The following is a 22,431-nucleotide window of genomic DNA, read 5'->3' as shown; positions in this document are numbered from 1 at the left end:
GCGATTAAAACATTAACATTTAATATGAATGTCTAATCTGCAATACAGGCTGTAAATCTAAAACAATTCAATCCATGTGTACTAGCATTTGTAATATGACAAGATTTTCTAGTTACTACATCCGTAAAAATAAGATATATTGCCTTTAATCAAATGGTATTAAACAATGATCATATTAAACAATGGATAACACACATAAACACACAGGTATGCAACAAGTCTTGACGTATGGTCTTGACACATCCATAATAAAAAAAAAACATTGGAACAAGTGAGAGGGGCACTTTAGTTTAATCAATTATTATCCATTCAAGTATTATCATAGTGCAAAACTGCGCAGGTCATTATATGCCAAGGAAGTCTCTCATCATTGACACCATCTGGTGACATTTGTTACCTGCAGGACAAGTCATTGCACAGGCTTCTCATGGCTTACATGTTACATTACTTTTGCTTTGCTGAATTACTCAAAGTTTTTTTTTTTTTTTTTTTTACAGCTCAACAAACTAGCATCTTTTTTCACCAGTGTTTGAGCATCAAACACAAATTGCACTTATTCTTTCTGTAAACATATCTGTGCATAGATCATAATTTCCTTTTCTGACATTCAGTATTAATTAGCAAAGGTGCACTGGACCTTTTTCCTTTGTGAACTTTTCTTCTGAGAGATGTGTTTTTATAAGCGTACCACTTGGATTAAAAAAAACAACATCTAGAAGCTGATATATTTAAACCTGAATGCAGATGCAAAAAAAAAAAAAGCAGCAAGCAATGCAGGAAAAAAAGGTCGTAATCATCTAGAAGCATTTTAGACATGTTTAAATCAAGACCAAGTAAGAAGTAAAAAGTCTTCATATTGCAGGAAAGAGAAATAGAGTAATTCTTTGAAGTATTATTACTAAGTGCCGTCTGTCAGAGGCAGGCCGGTTTTAAAATGTTCAAAAGATAAGGCACAGAGAAGTACAAGGCATTAATGCATAATGGTTGAAACATCAGTGCAATGTTATAATAAAGACAACAACCATGTTAGTATGAACATAGCTAAGCTTTTAAGGAAGCCGGTTATATCGAAGGAATCAGGAAACTTCTTTCAAAGGGGTCTGCTTCTTTCCTCAAGCTGAATTAGCGCATGTTGAGCTCCAGCAGGTAGCGAAGGCGACACTGGCTCTCTTTGTAGATGAGATATTCACTGTTACCGAAGTAGCTGTCTGAGAACTGGGGCTGATCTATGGGCTTTCCTTGAGGCACAGCAACTGTCTTACCATCCAATGTGATGAACACATCCATAGATGGATCTAAAAAAAAGAGTTTAAAACTTTACCAAACAATAATTTGTATCTTTCTGAGCATTCCTCTAAGTTACAGTTGTGAAAAGTAATTGTTTACAATTCTTTATACACATAGGCTTTAAACCAATGCATTAATAAGATTGAAGAAGTATTGTACCTGGTTCCACAGTTCCTCGTGCCACCACACTGTCATAGCCCACGGGAGCCTTTTTCAGAGAACTGTTGTCTCTGGTGATGGTAGATTCTTTGCCGAGGGCTACCTCACTCAAAAACATGACTCCAGTGTTCTTAGAGCATCTCACTTCCAATAGAAAAAGGAAAATGTATATCGTTACAATTGAAACTAAAGTCACTATAATAATATTCCATCCTCTACTTGTCAATAGGCTCACCATAACCTGCTGACTTGCTGTTTTCTGATGCAAAATAGATACCGCGGCCAACACGTCCTCCTGAATGGGGCATTATCCTCAGACCGCTTTTAAGGATCGCCGCCACAACAGCTATGTTTGTGCCGTGCCACAGCAGACGGCGATTCTCCAGAGTATCGTGTTCCTCAAACCGCTCTCCCTAAAATGTGCATAATATGTGTAAGGCCACACGAGTTCTATGTTAAGATAGGATTTTCAAAACTGAAGGTACCTACCTCTTTTTCTCGATCGACTTCCCAGACGTTGATAATCTTTGGTTTGCAATAGCCATCTGAAGTCACTTTCAGGTATTTTTCTATGATCTGTGAATCCAAGAAAATAAAGGTATTATAGTTGTTCAAGAGGACAGTATGAATTGAAAATTATCTGAGATTGGTACCTTGTATGTTTCTGACTTCTTGTCCATCAGAGTGAGATCACATTTAAGAGAATTGTAGTCCTGGTCCAGAGCGTGAGGAACTGTCTCAATCTCTTCCTGAGCCTTTTCAGTCTCCGACTTCAGAGTCTGGGCTAGCTCAATGTCAGCCAACACCTTCACAGAGCGTGTTAGAAGAGGACGAGTTAAGAACACTACTCACTACATGTTAAATATGCATAACATGTTATATGAAGAAAAGAAGTACCATGAGCATCTCTTTCTTCTTCTCCACAACCTCACTGTCGTTAATGGTCGGAGGTCTGTTGCGGCCAAAGTTGTGAGGAACAATGGTGAAGAACTTTGAGGAAAGTTCTTCCAGAACTTCGCTTTTGCTTTTTCGGTTCATTGCTGCTTCGATCTCCTCCAACACTTCAAAGCCCTTTGCAATCTGCATCTTACTGAGCTTACCCAGAGGCATCTTCTTTATGTCTGTGTAATAGATACACACACAAAACCACAAATCAAGACCAGTCCAGTTATTGTACGTTTGTTTCTGCTAAGAAAAGGCATTTCCCTCACTGTACTGTACTGTGTTAAAGTGCAATTACTTATAAATGTAAGAACTAACATGTGGTAATGATCTGGTTAGAGAGGCTCTGGTGCTGATTGGATAAGTTGTGTTGTGTGTTACTGCAGACTTCAGCCTTTGTTGTCTCTCCTCTTCACTACTTCTATGTTTCTAATCCAGAATGATAAATTACTATCAGCTCAACACAGTACAAAAATGCAAAATAAAAGCTGCATCATTTTTATTTTGAGAAAATAATGGAATTTAAAACATGTCTCACATGTCTTTTTTTTTTTTTTACATAAAATTGAGAAGTTTTCCTGTTTTGCCTATCTTATCTTCTAAAAATGATAAGTCTTCAAATCAGGTAATAGAAATATTTAATAACAAAAGTATCCTTCAAACGGTAACTATTTTCTATTTGTATTCTGAGATAAATATTAAAAAAATGATGTGATCCTTCTTTTTCACTACTTTGTTCATCCATGTTTGCATCCCATTTGAAAGTTACATAAGCGGTGTATCAGCACACTAAACGTCATGGAAACTGGTTGAACCTGTTTGTATTGAAGAGTTGGTAAACTGAGACACACCTACCTAAGTTCATACACTCCATCGCCTCCTTGAACATGTCGTTGCTGAAAATGAGCTCAATGAGGCTCTTTGTAGCAACGTCAAGTGTGCAGGGAAGGACATTTTTATTGACTTTGACAGTCTTTCCATCCACACTGTCAACCTGCAACACCAAAAAGGAGAGACTTTACTGAGTCTAATAATGACTTTCAAAGGTAATTAAATATTGCTGAAGTCTGTTATGGATCATTCTAGCAGATTAGATAATCGTCTGGGTTTCTTATTCAGTGGTCCTTGTTCTAGTGACATTTGTACTTTGATGTTACCTTGACCTCAGCATCCTCTTCTCCATCCACTTCTATCAGGGTGTACTTCCCTTGGTGAGACACAAAATTAGACCGATCGCTCCAGTTGTTCTTTGTCTTATCCTTAAACTTTTTTTCGAAGTCCTTCACAGCATCCTCAGGATTAATAAACATGTTCAGTTTGCTTTGCCCAACTTCGCCCTGAATTCATATTTCAAGATGAAACACACAAACATGCACTTAAGAAACAGAAATGACCATCAAATTTGAATAAACATCAAAAGTTATGCTAATAACACCAACAACTAGGAATGTATTTTTCACCAACAAATATTCAGCAGAAATATCTTTGCACAGAATACAAATATAACCAGTATTAAGAAAATGAGACACACTTACCACTCTACCCCACCTGTTCCATGAATGGTATTTGTTTTGTGCTTTGACAACTTGAATGACATAAAACTTATTGTTGTTGTGTCCGATGTTTGTCTGGTTGAGCATACAGTCATAGTCCTCATACACCTGATCAGATAACATAGGGGGTCAGTGAAGTATTCAAGGTGTACTGTGGGAAAATCATACTTGAAGTACAGCATGTTCCTTACCTCTCCTGATGAAGACAGAGGGCAGTGCTCGTCCACCTTTCTCGTAGTTTTCACCTGTGGCCCTGCAGCCAGAAGAGCCTCTTTAGCTGAAGTGAAGGCATCTTTGGGCTTTGGTGTTTCCTCCTTTGCCTTCTTGCCACCTCTCTTAGCAGCAGTAGCAGCTTTTCTCTTTGGTGCCATGATCCTGATGTAAAATCCTGCACAAAGACTTGCCATGTTGTGAACTGGGCATGAAGTCTGGACAAGCTCAGACATGCCTACACACACAGGCCAGCTTCCCCTCTCAGGCTGTTTATCAACACGAATGAATGAATTCCCCAAACATTTATTTACTAAGTAATTACGAGTTAGCAACAACCATAACTATTAGCAAGTCATCATTATGAAAAAAGTAGTTTTCTTATGTTTTGGGACGTGGCCCGAGAGCCTCCACCCTCCCTTCTTTACTCGGTAAACAAGCTGAATTCCCCTGGCTATAAACTTACCTTTTTACTATACGTAGTGTTTGTCGGCTGGGAGAGAGGAAGGCAGGCGGGCACACACACAGACACTTCGCTGAAGAAGAAGCTGTCACTGGGCTGAGTGAGGGCAGCTGATTTTCGGGAAGTTTACCTTCACTTTACAGTCAGAGGAAGAGGCGGAGCTCAACTGTATTCTCTGTTTTCCCTTCTTGTAGCTGCTGGGGCGGAGTCCATGGATCTGCAGAGCTGACGGCTATACCGCCACCTAGCTCAGTCCGGTTAGTAACACATTCAAACAATCCTTATAGATAATGTAACCGAAGTCTCTATTTAAAAATATATAGCAAGTGTAGTATATTTGGTAGCTTAACTGAAAGGTTAAGCTGCCGAGTTAAAAAAAAAAAATTCACACAAATATTATATTATATATATATATATATATATATATATATATATATATATATATATATATATATATATATAATCAGAGTGACCCCACTATGACTTTTCAAAACTCCCCAGTTGCCAATACACATTTTGCTTTTCAATCATGTAGCTTTTCTATTACAAGCAAACATTCATTTTAGACCACATTTAGGCTTTTTTTGTCTAGGGGCTATGGCCCACAGTAGCATGTGTTTAATATATTTTAATATACAATATATTTTTTTAGTAATCAATCAATAAAAAATTCAGGCAACCACATTTTAATTCCATAAACGATCTGGAACCCAAGGTGAGAAAAGCCTGGCTTAAAAAATAGTTGCACTTCTGGGAAGCCTATCTCGTGTTGCTGTTCAGATAAAAGGTTTATTCAATAGAGAAAGAACCCAATAATGAGAAATTAATAATCATTGTATGCATAATAGTCAATTGTATAATGGGAGTTCATAAGAGCGTTGCATTTGTGTGTATGTGTTTGATCAGTGTGTAGTTTTTCTGATGAGGATCGATGGAGCAATGTGTTTTCAAAGATACCAGTATGCAATAAGGTGAAATAGAGCTTATAGGTCAGTAACAGTTCCTGAAGCAAATATCTTTCCAAAACTAAGCTTAATGTTGTGAGCTGTTTTTTTTTCATATTCACACAAGTTCACACTTTAGTTCTTACTATCACAGCAAGGAGATCCTGAACAATGATGTGCTTAGTTTATATGATAATAATAATATAATGATGGTCACTGAGCAGCTCTACAAAGAAATGCAGTTCTCTTACATGTCCACATCCTCCAGATACACTATTTACTACAAGCCCAAGGGCCTAGAATGAACAATTTGGACACAAGATGGCAGTGTTAAATTACATATACTGTATGACTCTGCTTATTCCTCAAATTCATACAGACTGTGTGTATACAGAGGACAGCTTTAGTGGATTTTATCCAATATCGACAGATGATGAAATTTGTGCTGATAATATTCATGTGGAGACTGTTTGGTCTTGGCAGATGGTGTAGATTGAGGCTGATAAATATTAGACTTCTCAGATTTCCAACCAATTCCAAACTCAATTTGCTTTGACATCATTGCATAAATAAGGTGGTCAAGGAACCTGATGGCACACTTCTTCCACAGAAGTCATGCGTTTCATCTCAGGCGATGGAGCAGAGTGTCAATTCAATGCAGGGTCAGTGGTTCAATTCCTGACTTTCCAACCACCTTATAAATGCCCTTGCCCAGGACGTTTCTTTGTCCTATGAGCTTGAAAGGCACTACTCGTATTCAGTCCATTTAGTGTATTACAGACATTTTGTGTGCAGCAGAAGGCGATGCTGCACATGGCTTACAGACAATGTGGTATTAAAGCTTGTTTGACAGATTTGGGTGGGCTGTGTACTCAGACTACAATGTACTTGTGTCAGGGTTTACATTGTCAAGCCCATCTCATATCGCTTATCATAGAGAACCCATTTGATGATTGTGTTCAAATAAATTGTCAGACTATAAGTCACCTTAGTATTAATAGAAAACACATTTTATTTACATAAATTACAAGAGAGCACATACTGGTTCACCAAAATCTACAATAAAAACGTCTTGTATATATTACATTTAACAGATTTACTACAGTTCACTCCATACTCCAAGTAGAATCTTCAATAAAAACAAGGGATATATCATAATTTTTCAGCATCTCATTTCAAATCGCTACGAGCAAAAGAACTAAATCAAATAATCGGGACATTGTAATCACAGCACTTTGAGGACAACAAAGTCAGGACGATCGTCTGTGTGACCTCTTTAATATCTGAGACACCTGATTCATGACTAGTGATTATATAACTCTGTTTACGATGCTTGGCAAAGAAACTCAGCTGATCTTCACAAGGAGGACGTTGTGGAGTCCACCACTTCTCGTCCGTTACACACAGTTGGAACGACATTGGACACTGATGCTGCGAAAGAAAGCAGGGTTTTTTATTTGAACAATGCAGATGCTACATTACAGGGCACGTGTCGTTTCATTTTGTTCAGGAAGCTAACAGCAGCCCAGAGAACTCACTGATGAATAAGCAGTATGATAATTGAATGTATGTGTTAACATTGTAATACCATACACAGGGGCAGTCTTTTTTCTATTTATTTTTATTCCTACTATTTGTTTAAAGGGAAAGAGAACTCTCAAGCATTTGTGTTTTACCTAATATAGAGATTAAGTAGTTTTTATTATTGATATAACGTCACATTTCAGTTGAGCGATGATCAGTCTTTTACTATTTTTGACCTTTATCTAAACTGTGTATTGCAGGACGTACCTTGAGAGAAGCTGGAGCCTGGGCCGGTGGTGACGCTGAAGCGGGTGGTGGCCACTCTGAGATTGCAGACATTCTTCTGAGGCTGGAACAGGATGATGTGGACCTTTGGAGCAAAGAGGCAGCCCAACACCACGGACCCACTCAGACTCACAGAGATGCACATGGTGGTGGTTTGCACCTGGAGGAGGAGTGAGAGGTGAGAAATTCACTCTACAAGACAAAATAAAACAGTTAACTCAGATGTAGTCTGTTTGTTTTAAGCTCATAGTCCTGCACCTGCTTTATAGTTTTAGACATGAATCATAGATGTTCAGTGGTATGAGTTTGAATAAACAAACGAAAAATATTAAAATAGTACAGAAAACATAAACTTGTAAGATGTAGAAAGCCTTCTGAATTACACACCACTTGTGTTCGAAATAAGCACAAAGTCATAATTTCACTCTTCAAGTGTCAAATCTTAAAAGCATCAGAATTGGTGTTAGTTGATTACCATTTTGCTGTAAATCAAGGATACATTATATGAATCAGAATCAAAGCCAGGTGCAACAGAGGATGAAGGAGGAAGCTATCAGCTGAGACTGCTAAAAGGAGGTGTTAAGCGATGTGTTTATTTACTTGTCAATCAACTTCATAACCCCCACCCCCTCCCACTGCCCACATCTCAATTGTGTCTTCAGACTGCTCTTTTATTTCAAGTTTCCTCCTCTTGGATTTGTTTCCCTTGATAACAGGATGCAGCCCAGCACCGTGTGGTGTGTGGCAGGCGCATCCCATTTTTACAAGGAACAGTACTGTAGGTGTCTGTCAACAGGCTGAATGCTAATGTTGGCATTACAGAAATGTGGTCACTGTGCATACTCACTGTTCTGCAACGAAGATAATAGACAGACAGTGATTACAATATTATGTTCATGTATTGGTATATATCAATGTATCATAAAACAGTGAAATAAGACTTTGTTGACTGTTGAATTGGTAGCCTTTGTGATTCTGAGTTACTAACATGATAGATCATGACAAATGCTGTCTGCTGTAATGTTGTACTCTGCTATAGTCTAGCAGTGTGCTTTGTTAAGTATTCAGAACACTTAAGGTAGAGTGACATAACTATTGTAAAAATACATTAAAACTTGTTTTCATAGTTTAATAGTTTAAAAACAGACTATTTCTGACTGAGACTGTACAGGGTGGTAGATCATGTTTTGATGGCATCTCACTGGATTTTATTATCTACAATCAATGTTGTATGTAACATTCTAGTGCAGCCCTAAACAGTAAGTTTGAGTCATCTTAGTCAGAATTGGAGGAGGAAGCAGAAGCTTATTTTATTCAGAGAATGGTGAGTTACAAAATGCAAAGCTGTCTTAGTTGTTAGCAGTTAGCATACAGAGTTAACTTTTGCTGAGATGCCCCTTTGTGTTTTCATTGTTATGTAGGCAATGCTAAATGATGGCTTTGTATTGTGAGCTAATGTTATATTATTACTGACCTTAACTCCATGGGCCGACACTTAACATTAAATAGATCATCATCATAATGCTACAGCTAACAGGAGGACGTAGGAGAAGCCGCGTTTCCGCGGACTTTGAATTTTTGCACATAGATGTGCCTAAACATGCACAGGACACTTGGAAAACACACTAAAGAGCAAATAAAACCAGAAAAAGAAGAATATGGGACCTTTAAGATATTTCAAATGATTTAATTCAATTACCTAACTCATTGCTTAGTATTAAGTACAATGGAGATGGTGTTAGTTAATTTTCTTTAGTAACTATAAAAAGTTATTACATCGTTACTGTAGAAGGCTGGAGTGGATTTAGGTTTCCAGTGTCACCATTTTTTTATATACAGTTTTGCAAAAGTGGTCGCTGTCTGAAGGTCATACAGTAGAATACCATGATATGTTAAACAACTAATTCAAGTTAGTTGTTTCTTTTCTTACCAAATAAATGTCTCCCTTGTTTCTGTATATTTGTATATATGGAATAACAGTTTATTCATTATAACATTAACTATACCAAGAGCACAGGGGCTTAATGTCCTCTGCTTACTGCAGAAATAGTCATGAGTAAAACTGGGAACATGCATAGAAATGACCAGTTAAGTGGTTTTAATAATTCACAACATGTTGCGTTGGAAGACCAGAGGACACTGCCTTTACTGTGATCATTTCCAGATGCTTCTTCTCTGGTGTGGAAAATAGGGTGTAAAGTATAGCTACACTGTTTTCTGCTATTTCTTTCACTGTTTTTCTTTTTTACTGTGTTTGGATTTGAATATATTATTTTGTTTGATGAATACAGGACTTTTGACCACGTCTGCTGTATACAGTTAGCTTTTTTCCTCCAGAGAACCTAGCAGTGAAGAGATGAGATTCCTCTTTTTATTAGACGTTGTGCTTTTAGTTTATTGAAAAGCTTTATTGGAACCAGCCCCAACACCCTTTTGGTAATGCCAAATTGTATTGACTCCATCCATAAGTAATTTATTAATGAAGACATCACTGTGAATGTGAATGTGGAATTGTGCTCTTAATCTCTTTTTCTAAGGTACTATAATTTCAATAAAAATAATAACATTGGGTGATTTAAAATTAGTTGTAAAAATAAATCTGTAGGAGTGGGGGATGCTCAATTCTGATGGGAGATTTCCACTTCTTAGTTGAACAAATAGACTGTAAATATTAATGGACAAACCGTAACATTGCGCCCGCCTGGAAGTAAGGTCAGCTGTGCATCTTATTGTGAATAACGCTTATCTTCATCAAATCAAACAGATGAGTTATCCAAAAATTCAAACCCCGTACAGTATATGCCGATTGAGACATCAGCTAATCAGACCTTTTTGGATTTTTGAACCAGGCTGTAAACATGTTAATTTCTGATGTAAAAACAGATCCTAAATCTGATTTTAAATATACATTAGCTTTTCAGTGGCTTGATTTTAGAGAAAAATAGTGGCTATGAAAAAATGGCTTATCGGCTCTAAACTTCAGCAATCTACTGCAAAAACACAATGATGTTAGAATATGTTGAAGAGACTCAATGACAGAGAGTAAAATTAACTATGAAAGGAGGGTTTGCATTAAAGTAATGTGACAGTCAGTGGTTGTAAGATTACTGTCTCTGGCTTTTAGTCTGTCCACACACAATTACTGTGACTTCTGTGTTCAGCGGATGTTTAATCATTTGTGTTTGCTGCTGAGAAGAGATGACCTGCACTGGCATGTTAGGAGAGCCCGCTCCCTCAGGGTGCGGAGAACATCTTTAATATTTCATATAATAATCAAATGTGTTATTCATGGCTCACTAGACTGCATTTACATCAGTTTAACATTTCATGACAGACCACCATCAAATCTGTATTTGTTATTCAGCTGGAGGTTTGCATCAGGCTGTGACAACAATTTAAGAAGTGGTGTAAAACTAAGAGAACAGTAGTAATATAGCTCTGCCTGTGAAGAACTAGAGACAATGTGCCAACTCAGTTGCTTCAGTAATTATTCATCGGTCAAAAGGGAGTTTAGTGCCTATCTGATGAGCCTGTTCTGGCTGTGAATTGCTCATGTTGCATGGGGGGCCTGGGGGAAAAGTTCCTCTGGGCCTGACGGGAGTCCCTGGACAGAGGGCACATCTGGGAATCAGCATCCCAGTAAATCATGCTCCATTCAACACAGGGACACACAGGGATGCACTGGGACGTTCAGTTCCCTTTAAGACCTCATTCTCCTGCCAGCCTTCTCCATGTTTCTGTGCAGGCAGCTGTGTCAGGTGATACCTCTGTCTATTCTCCATACTGCCTTTTCTCCCACTGCTCAATGTTCAAATCTTGTAGGAATATAACCCAACAACTCAGGCCAATCTTTTATCTGGAGTTTATGTAATTTATTCCTTTAACTGTACAGTACACATTGAAGACAAATCCTCCCATCTATCCTTCCACCCTTCCATCCATCCATCTATCTATCTATCCATCTATCCATCCACCCATCCATCCAGCTATCCATCCATCCATCCATCTATCCTTCCATCCACCCATCTATCCATCCATCCACCCACCCATCCGTCCATCCACCCACCCATCTATCCTTCCATCAATCCATCCATCTATCATCCACCCATCCATCCATCCATCCATCCATCCACCCACCCATCCATCCACCCACCCATCTATCCTTCCATCATCCATCCATCCATCCATCCATCTATCATCCACCCACCCATCTATCTATCCATCCATCTATCCATCCATCCAACCACCCACCCATCTATCCATCCACCCATCCATCCATCCACCCACCCACCCATCTATCCATCCACCCACCCACCCATCTATCCATCCATCCATCCATCCATCTATCCATCCATCCATCCATCCATCCATCCATCCATCCATCTATCTATCCATCCATCCATCTATCCACCAATCCATCCATCCATCTATCTTTCCATCCACCCATCTATCCATCCATCCACCCATCCATCCATCCATCCATCCACCCATCTATCCTTCCATCAATCCATCCATCTATCCTTCCATCCATCCATCCATCATCTATACATCCATCCATCCACCCACCCATCTATCCATCCACCCATCCATCTATCCATCCATCCATCCATCCATCTATCCATCCATCCACCCACCCATCTATCTATCCATCCATCTATCCATCCAACCATCCATCCATCTATCCATCCATCCATCCATCTATCCATCCATCCACCCACCCATCCATCTATCCTTCCATCCATCCATCCATCCATCCATCCACCCATCCATCTATCCATCCATCCATCCATCCATCCATCTATCCATCCATCCACCCACCCATCTATCTATCCATCCATCTATCCATCCATCCAACCATCCATCCATCTATCCATCCATCCATCCATCCATCCATCCATCTATCCTTCCATCCATCCATCCATCCATCCATCCATCCATCCATCCATCCATCCATCTATCCTTCCATCCATCCATCCATCCATCCATCCATCCATCCACCCATCCACCCATCTATCCTTCCATCCATCCATCCATCCATCCATCCACCCACCCATCCATCCACCCATCCATCCATCCTTCCATCCACCCATCTATCCATCCATCCATCCATCCATCCACCCATCCACCATCAGATAATTAAGAATAATTAAATCAAAGCAGTAGTAAAGATTATGACTATTACTAAGAGCCACAGGCAGCACAGATTCAGCTGACAACTGGATCAATGACAGCTTAAACATTTAAAATTCAAGTTTAACCCCCGAAGAAGTCGTTATTTGCTAGGATGTATTCTGCTCAGATAGCAAACCTAGTGCAAACTGAACAAATCATTAAAAAAACAAATCGTTACCAAACCATGTATTGAGCAAGGACAGCAGCAGGTATAACCTTGTGAATGAACTCACCCTGTAGTCACTGGCAGTAACGTAGAAAATAGGCTGGAATGCCAGCCAGATTATGCAGGTAGTGTACATGGTAAACCCGATGAACTTGGCCTCGTTAAAGTTCTCGGGGCATTTTCGGGTCTTGAAGGCGTAAACCGTGCAGAGAATAATGAGAATGCAGTTGTATGTCAGGGACATGAGCATGCTGGAGTCCTTGCTGTTACACTTAAGGGTGACCACATCTCTTTTCTCTGGGCTCACTTCCTTTCTCACTCCTGGAGTCTCCACCAGCAGCCAGACCACCACCACAACCAGCTGGCAGGAGATCAGAGCACCACAGATGGCGACCTGTGAAGCCGGGCTGATGAAGCGTGGTCGCTGTGCTCCATCTTTAACCCCGCTAAAGATTCGTGCGATGCGATTGGTCTTGGTTAGGAGGGCTGAGTAGCACACAGCAAAGGATGTGCCTAAGCCCAGTCGGCGCAGCGTACAAACTGCGGTTGATGGCTTTGCTATGTAGATGAAAGTCATGCTATAACACATCAACACTCCCAGCAGGAGAATGTAGGAGAGTTCACGTCCACTGGCTTTCACAACGGGTGTCTCGTTGTGTTTAATGAAGAGACCAATGACAAAGAGTGTGCACATCATCCCCAGACAGGAGATAGTGACGGGTCCAATGGCCCAGGCATCTTCCCAGCGGATGTACTCCTCAGGCAGATCGTAACAGCCTGTCAGGTTAGCAAGGGGCCACTGTCCAAATCTACAGTCAGCACAGGTGAACTCATCCTGCAAGTACTGGTAGGGCTGACAGGGGATACAGATCCAGCAGCACACATCTCCAGGCTGCATACTCTTCACCTCATTCTTCCTGCAGGGGTCACTACACTGGGAAGTCGGTGCAACCTGGCCATCCCAGGGGATCGAGCTGGTGTTCAGGGTGAGGCTCTGGGCCCAATAACCGACCTTGCGGTAAACATAGCGTCCGTCTTCTTTGTGGTAGTGGAAAATGTTGTAACGGCCGAGGCTGTCCCCGAAGGCATCAAAGCGGACTACATTCTCTGTGTCTGGTGGACGGAAAGGCGCTGAAAGGTGAAAAAGCAAGAAAACGTTATCAAAGAACAACTTGCAGATATCATTCATTTGGAAGTGCAACGAAACGTCAAATGCAAAGGAAAAAGTGGAAATAATTAACCACTGTCTATTGTATTTACTAAAAGTGGACTTTGCACTCTGATATAATATCAAACGTTTTTCTCTACTATAGAACAGTGCCATATTTCATTGGTCTTTTTGCGTATTGATGTGTGAAAGCTGCTTTTTAAATCTTGCAGTATAGACTGAACACTGACTGTGACAGGTCACAGGTGCTACTTGTCAATTTATATGATGGAGGCCACAGTGCTCAGTTTACTTTGAAGGAGGATTATGGATTGAACACTTGAATGGTTTCTCAAACTGTGGGCACACTTAATGCAACAATGGACAATTGGCTTTGGTAAATTACAGCTAGAGAAAAACTCTATTTTCAAAATTTGAGAATACACCCATCATTACCCAATTCAAAAGACTTTAAAAGATTAGAAGTGCAAAAACTGTGCATACCTGAACAGGAAAATATAAACTGAGGGACGCAACTGACCATTATTATTTTGTAAACTAATCTAAGTCAATAACATTTTGTAATGATTCATTTTCCCCAAAATAATCAATTGATTGACCTGTCATTTTACTATCATCTTATATAATTCCTTAATAGTGATATCATTCGACAGTAGCATACTCTTCAGCCATCCTATTAAAATGTGATCATCAATATTCCTTGTGATTCAGCTCAAATCTATTTGGAGTTGATATATTGTATTCCCATTGATATTTTTATGTGTAAGGGGTTTTATCGTATACTTGTTTTCTATTTATGGCATTGAAAAGTAACAATGAAAATTATTTTATTTTGACTTTTTTGTTTTTATTTTCTCTCTCTGGATGGTCCATATCTTACATGTAATTGTTTTAGCCCAAATCATGAAGAGCAAAAAGCCCAGTTGTGTGACTTTCTGCATCTGTCTCCCATCATGCAAATGTCAGTAATACTATAACGCTCATTTATGGAAGTGAGAGCTTTAGAACTGATATGTCAATCAGAAGTGATTTGCTGATGCAAATACTGTTGATTCAAACATGTTTTGTGTTGCAGCTTTGAGTAGACGAGCAGAAAAGTCATATTTGCTTGATCAGCGTCTTCAGTGATGAAACCCTCTCTTCAGTCAGACTGAAATTAGGTTGCATAAAAAAGTTGAGCAAATAGTTTAATCTTTGCAAAGTGAATCATTACAAAGTCTATCTGCTGCTGCAGTGTAAAAAGATGTAAAATTACTCCAACACTATTTCAAAATTTTATATGAATTAATCTAAATTGATATAACCTAGTTGCAGAGGAGGTGCAGATGGGGAAATGTGGTATGACATTAAAATAATGAGAAAAAAAAGATGCTTCTGTAAATTATAAAAAGAAAAAAAATCATGTACAAGATTCAGCAATGTGAAATACTAGTTCATCATGATTAAACTCACCCTCAAACTTGACCTTGAGAATGTAGTCCCTGTAAAACTTTCTGCCATTGCCAGGTTTGAGAGCTTCACACACCTTGGTTGAGTTAGGGCATAAGGCCTGCCTCATGTTATGTAGGGCAGCGGCCATTGCATAGACAGCGTTTACGACAAACATGATCTTGGACTCTGGCTGAAACGGAACCTCCCGTAGCGAGTTTTTTCCACAGCCCAAATCGTGGAGGCTGCACTGGAACTGGTTCTCCCAAAACTCCCTGAACCAGGGATTCCTAGTGTTGTTGTACGGGTGCAGGCCAGTGAAGTAGTCATTAAACTGGGGAATCTGATAGGAAGCCAGTTCAATGGTGAAAGCCCCATCAGCCACAGCTTCACTGCCTCTAACCACACTCTCCTGTGCTCCCCATCCATCACTGGCCACCCATGTGAACGTGACATTCATGCGGTTTGCTGCCACCAGCAGTTCACGGGCATCTTCGCTGCGTGTGAACAGGATGACTACCTTGGCGTTGGACTTCTGCTGCAGGGAGCGGATCACGTTCTCGTAACTCCAGCGGCTCATGGAGCGGCTCACCTTGGCTGAAGTAGCAATACAGATCTGTCTGGCACGAGCCTCTTGCTGGAAGGCATCAATTCCAGTTTCACCATAGTCCCCTTCTGATGCCACCGTTGACACGTATGTCCAGTTGAAGTAACGCAGGATCTCTGCCATGGCCTTGGCCTGATAGAAGTCAGGGGGCACGGTGCGGGCAAAGTAGTCATAGCGGCTCTTATCGCTGAGTTTTGCACTGGTTGAAGCATAGCTGATCTGAGGAATTTGGAAGAGTCGCAACAGGTTTGCCACCTGGAGTGAGTAAAAGACAACATAATGAGTATTTGCTACATTAACCAGTCATCACACAATATTCAGGGTAATTTGGGCATTAAGATACATCCTATAATGATGTAGTAATTGGAAAAACTGGAAATTAATTCATTGCACTTCACACTGAAAACATACACCTGTCAAATGCTCAACATTAAATAAATTAACTTAACTGTCTACACTTCATGGTAATTCCCTTGCCGATGCAATTAGTCTCACCCCATTCAGTCTCATTTCTTCTTTTAATTCCTGCTGGGCCTTTCACAACTGAACTCTCCTGCTGACTGGTGAATTCATCAATTGAGAGGAATCCTGCCTACCTCATCTTCTCATATCTGAGACGCTGTCATCAATGGTAACCAAAAACTCTGTATGCACGACATGTGAGTGCTTACAGTTGATGTCAGAATGGATATAGTATGCTGTACTACAAAAATGCAATACATTTCAGAAACTTTTTGCTCTGCTTAGGAGAGAAGTAGACAGGGAGAGACAGATTGGGGGTTGAGGGCAGGGGTATGGAAGTGAAAGGGAGTCAAAGTATCAAAGAATTTTGAAACTTTGGGTTTCCTGTGTAATAGGTTTTGTCAGTGTTGTGACACTGCGTGCAGTGTGCAGAAGCAGCTACTGACTAGCTGATGCTTGAGGCACTTCTGTGGATGCCTAAGGGGAGCGAGTCCAATCTGTCAAAAGGATGCCAACCTAAATCTGGTTGAGTCTAATGCTGGCACTCACACCGGCACACTCGTGGCGCAACATCTTGAATGCCAATGAGTCATGCCTGGAGACGGCAGAGAGGAAACTCACATTCAAACACATTCATTGAGTTTCAGTTCTCATCCCTTTATTGTCAAGTACTTTTAGTGTGATACCAAAAGCATAAAAGTAGGTAATTGCATCTTCTTTCCTTAACACTTGTTTAAATGGATTTCCAACAAATGATGCAATTGTTGCTGCTGTCCCAGTTCAACCACATGTTGAATATGAAATATTATTATTAGTCTGGTGTTTGGTCATTTAAAGGCTTTATATGTGATTTTTTGATCCAGCAGATGTCGCCCTTGAGCACCAGCATGAAACCAAAACAACTCGCACTGCATTGTTGTGTTAGCATGCTAATGCTAGCGATCTTTATTATGCTCGTATCTTCACACTGCATGTAAATTTACCTGAAATGAGCGTGATCTAGAAACACAGTTAAGCAGTGAGTACAGTATGTTATTCTTCTTTTCTCTAGTCCCTCAATTAAACAACTTTTATACACGAGGGGAGGAGTCAGCCGGCCGTCCTGATGATGTAAACAAACTGGACTCTGAAAACTCTGAAAACATCACAGACAGTGGGACTCATCATGACTCACAGAGTTATTTTCAGAGGATATACTTGATTTCTATTACATTTAAGTGTGAAAAATCAAATATAAAGCCTTTAAAGAGTTCCTTCAGGCAGTGAGTCTGTACTTTGCTTTTTTGTTCGGATACAGTCTTGAACATACGTCAAACACAGCATAACAGCACAATTAACACAACCAGACTGGTCAGGTCAAATGGTTTGTACGCTAACTGGAAAAGCAAACAATAAACTAAGAAATTACAATAAATCTGAATGTGTATCTATGGATGATTGGCTGTGTGTTATTCTGCAGGTTAGTTCAGATATTTACATTTATTGTTATTGTCTCTGACATTCTCCTTTCTGCTGTTTAATTGCAAATGTATGTACGGTACGGTGTGGATGACTGTAAAAATCGAACTGCCATATGAGGACAAATAAAGTTGTCCGAATCTGATTAAATATGTCTACTGGAGATTTTCAGTAAAACTAGATGTATTGGAATTAGTGAGAGAACCAATCAAGAGCAACTTGACTTGAATTATTATTGCTACCCAAAAATTACCGTACAATGTTGAACAGATTCCACAGTTCCACATAAAAGCTATTTCTGACCTGTCTCTGGTGTAGCTTGAGAAAAACAACATTAACATCTAGATTGTTGAAACACATGAGTGAGCATTTCATATCAGTTCAGAGGTTGGTTTCCCCTGAGGTGTCTCGGTCAGCTGGAGAAATCCATGATTATGCAGACGGGCTAATAATCACATTTCTACTTAGACTCATCTCCCTCCTTGAACTGTCTTGACAGCCTTTCTTAACGTGTGTTGAAACAGCTGGCAGCCGTGTGCTTGCTCTCTTGGAAAGTAATCAAAGTAAGATTCAAAGCAGCAAGTGGCACATAAACACTTTCTGATGAATCATTGTTACTCAATTTTTTTAAAGCAATGCCCCCTTTAAAAAATCCTCCCTTCCAGATGACTTCACAAATGCATATAAACTCCTTCCACAATAAAAGATTCTAAAGATGTTTAATGATTTCAATGGGTTATTCATGGGTTTAATTTAGTAAACCCTGAGTGAACCGACACATGTCAAGAATATATGTATGGCTGCATACACGTGTTATATTCTGTATCATTCTATATCTATCTATCTATCTATCTATCTCTCTATCTCAGATGACAACACCCCTTACATATTAAAATGGATTACTAACTGCTTTCAAACACTTTCACAGTGAGTGGATACAATTTGTATTTACTAAAAAGGAACCTAATGCAATTCTTGTTTCCTGTTGTATTTGAATTAAAAGAAGGGAGTCCCTGACAGAGTTCAGCTCTCAATCATTTTGTGACATAACTAAAAGTGTTCCTTGTCCTCTGGCTTCTTTATATGTTCAGAAGATAAAAAGCTGTGATGGCTTGATGGGAAATAGGACTGAAGTATTTGAAGCTATAGTCTGACATGGGCTTGAGGATGATTGGTGATATTATTGCTGACTGAACAGTGTTTGTAGTTTTTTCAAGTCAGGTAATTATTAAATATCATATTCAAGCCCATCCCAATTATAGCCCAGTCCCTTTTACTAGCCTGGTGTTGCTACAATTTTACAATTCTGCAGTTCATTCAGCAGACGCTTACAGCGACACACACCAAGGTGTAAGTACATGCTGCACTGTTTTGCTAATTAAAGGCAGGTCTCCATTTTAGGTCCCTATGCTTTAAGGTTTGAAATAGTTTGCGGATCAAAAATAAGGAAAAAAAGAAGCATGACTCAAAAAATAAAGAAACTTAAATATGTGGGAAAGAGAGAGAATAATGCTTGTGACCGGAGAGACAGGAAGGATTCTGCTGCTTGTGCTGGCTTTAGAAATATAATGTAATATGAAATAAATGTTTTTCTATCTGTAATGCTAAGAATGGGAGCTATAACATATACTTCAAGCAACAGCACTCGTTAGTCATAGACTTTTTTTAGACTTAGACTTTACTTTATTTCATTTAATAACAGTGCAGCAGGTTGGCATAGATAGATCGTACATCTTATTTTTTCACGCAGTGAAATATTCTTTCTGGTGTCTTTCCCATCTTTGCTGTACACAAGTTTTGTTTGTACATAACGACCCCTCTCGTATCTACACCTGATTAAATAAAGGCTGGCTCATTGTATAGACTGAAGTTAATAAAAGCCTGGGCTATTAATTGAAGTTTTACGGTACTGTGATATAGATTTCTGGTCACTCTAACAAGTGTGGACAAGCGTCTTAAAGGTGGTTTGAAAAGCTGAGAAGGCTTCAGCTGCAGGGTCTTAACTATCTTTGAGCGTTAAGCCTGTCTAGACATTAACACCCATAATAGAGATATCATTGGGTGATCTACGTGTAAATTAATGTGGCAGCTTTAGTTTTCTTTTATGAGGTTGCAGGTTTTAATGCCATACTCAATCAGAGTGTGAAATATTTTCTTTGGGGTTCTTTGTCTGTATACAGATGCATCATTATATGTTATATTACATTTCACATCTTGTTGGCTCACATTTTGTCCCCACACAGGTACTGATGTAAAAGAGAAAGTAAGGTTATTCATCCATTCTACTGAGATTGGACTATGCCTGTGGTGGTGAATGAGTAATTTCCCTGCAGGGTATTGAAGGCAGCACTATGCCAGTGTGGTAATCCACTTACATGTGGCTTAAGGATGTTATAAAGAACAGTGCCAAATATGTCACCCATACAATGGGCTTATTGGGAATCATTACATAGATGTATTTATGGCTAAGCCAAGACCCTTCTACCTGCCAAAGTCTTTAAGAGACACGCTGTGAGTGTGGAGCCCACCTCATGAGACAGATACAACACTGTGGAGAAAATCATTTCATAAACTCTTATCACCACATTCTTCTTTTCAACTGTGTAAAAGCATGATGTTTGTAATTTGTCAACATCAAAAAGACTAGAGGAGAAGAAGAGCTTGAGGTGTAGGTGACATGACACCAGAGAAGATGAGCCAAAACAAATGTGTAGAGCATCAGCGGCTGCCGTGTGACAAGTTCATATCCTGCAGACATGACACATCCTTGGAGGGTGTGGTGTCTTCCTGCTCCCAGCTGAGGGTGAATAGCCCATATTATCAGTTCAGTGTGGGCCTATCACATATCAGCATCAACTACTATGGTATCCCAATCATATTTAACCAAACATATACTAATAATAAAATAAATAATACTTGGGGTCAATAATGAAATATTTCATCACGTAGTTATACCCTCAGCATTATCACTGAGCAGGGAGTTGTCTTCAATAATTGGTTATCAATGCATGATTGTGTGACGTATTCTTTGATAAATGTGTTTTTTAAGAAATCTGCCCTCTGAGCACTTTACATTGTCACACTGAACCAAAATTGATGCACACTTCTCAGAGAAAAGGTCTATTTTTTACTCCAGCTCAAAATTGCTGTATCAGCCCCCATATGGATAATCTGTGTGTTATCCTCTAAAATTTGACATTACTACTGCAGTTACATGATACTGATTTATGTATCAGCATGTATTTTAGTTTATTAGTCATATTATTTTAATATTTTACTGTACTAAGTTACTCCTTTAAGCCTTCCTCATTTTAGGGAAAAGAATTAAAAGGAAGAAAGTATACAAATACAGACTCTTGGAGTGGATGCACAGGAGAGTAGATATACTGGACAGACTTCTCGAATCTGATTCCACCCTGTAAGAAATGCTACTTGAATGTAAACAGGTCCACACCTGAGTTTCTAGCCCTGTGGTTTGGCTTACAGTGTCTCACTTTCAGCGATAGGGATCATTCTGCATCAGACAGCACCTTATTTAATTAATAGAATTAAGAAGTGGCCTTGAGTGGCTTTGCACCGCAGGTTCTGTTCCTGAGCCGATTACTGTAAAAGTGGTTTCCTCCCAAGCAACAAGAGCACGCAGAACCTGGTAGCTGAATTTGACACAGATACACCGGGTAACAGGATTGTTCTTTTCAGCTGTCGTATTCTGTTTCCATAGAGATACCCCGAAGGCGCCAGCCAACACCATGAGCCAGAATAATTCAGACTGCCCATGTGAAATGTCAAAATACACTTGTATAATATAGTGTAAAAGCTCAATATACATGAGAGCAAATTTGATTAGAAACGTGCAGCTCTCTAAAATGCCAGAAAAATGTACTTGTATAGTAGATCCAAAATGAAATAGAGTTTAAAATACACTTTGGTGTTTTGGAGATGCAGCACAGCTTCAGCACATTTCATTCACTGCACTTCTTTGGATTTGTTTCTGCTTAACACACTGTTGAATACAGGAGAGGTAAACAGATGAAGAAAGTGAGAAGGGACACAGACACAGACAAATCATCAAATAACAAACACTGACACTAGGACTGAGCCAGTGTCCTGGTCCAGGAAATATCAGGTCTACTTTGTAGAGATGTCATGATTTTTTCTACATGAAAAGCCCATCTGCTCGTCCCAGAGGACTGTCTCAGTGTGCCTCTACAGCAATAACACTGTATTCCCTGAGCAGCAGTCCTTATCCCCACCCAATATCACACATATATGGCCCACTGCAGCTCTCTGAAACACAAACACTAAAGCCTACACACTAAAACAGCCACGCACATTGACATACAGCGCACGCATGGTGTATGCACCAGATCATTATTACTTCATTTCTTATGATTTAGTTGCTTGGCAACAGCTTTAACAGGGTGAAAATATGAACTGTAAGATACCTAGAGGAAGGATGTTTTTTGATCTGGTCCTGTCCCATCATCCTGCAGGATAAAAAGAACCTGCTTTATGTTGAAATAGTCTTTCATGCAACCATTCAGACTGCAGCAAATGTTAGGATATTCATTTACAATGTCAGTCATTCAGCTTTGGTTTGGAC

The 22,431-nt window shown here is 39.5% G+C and overlaps 2 protein-coding genes across 2 annotated transcripts in view; both read right to left on the bottom strand.

The window, feature by feature from the left end:
- Positions 1-272: 272 nt before the first annotated feature.
- Positions 273-4,780, bottom strand: parp3 (poly (ADP-ribose) polymerase family, member 3). Its single transcript, XM_061041908.1, has 11 exons — positions 4,618-4,780; positions 4,133-4,329; positions 3,924-4,049; positions 3,546-3,725; positions 3,244-3,382; positions 2,344-2,567; positions 2,100-2,252; positions 1,936-2,022; positions 1,682-1,859; positions 1,447-1,590; positions 273-1,295 (listed from the first exon to the last, which is right to left on the bottom strand). Exons 2-11 carry the CDS (start codon positions 4,310-4,312, stop codon positions 1,123-1,125), a joined length of 1,584 nt encoding a protein of 527 aa, XP_060897891.1. The 5' UTR covers positions 4,313-4,329; positions 4,618-4,780; the 3' UTR covers positions 273-1,122.
- A 1,766-nt stretch (positions 4,781-6,546) lies between these two features.
- The window catches only part of grm2a (glutamate receptor, metabotropic 2a), a 30,330-nt gene continuing 14,445 nt past the window's right edge, over positions 6,547-22,431 (bottom strand). The window contains exons 4-7 of the mRNA XM_061041907.1: positions 15,326-16,163; positions 12,773-13,836; positions 7,350-7,527; positions 6,547-6,989 (exon numbers count right to left, since the gene is read on the bottom strand). Of these exons, the coding sequence (XP_060897890.1) occupies positions 6,916-6,989; positions 7,350-7,527; positions 12,773-13,836; positions 15,326-16,163 (2,154 nt within the window). The 3' untranslated portion in view covers positions 6,547-6,915. The remainder of the gene's footprint in view (positions 6,990-7,349; positions 7,528-12,772; positions 13,837-15,325; positions 16,164-22,431) is intronic.

The sequence above is a fragment of the Labrus mixtus genome, chromosome 7, assembly GCF_963584025.1.
Source record: "Labrus mixtus chromosome 7, fLabMix1.1, whole genome shotgun sequence".
Lineage (NCBI taxonomy): Eukaryota > Metazoa > Chordata > Actinopteri > Labriformes > Labridae > Labrus > Labrus mixtus.
This window is presented reverse-complemented; position numbering and strand designations above follow the sequence as displayed.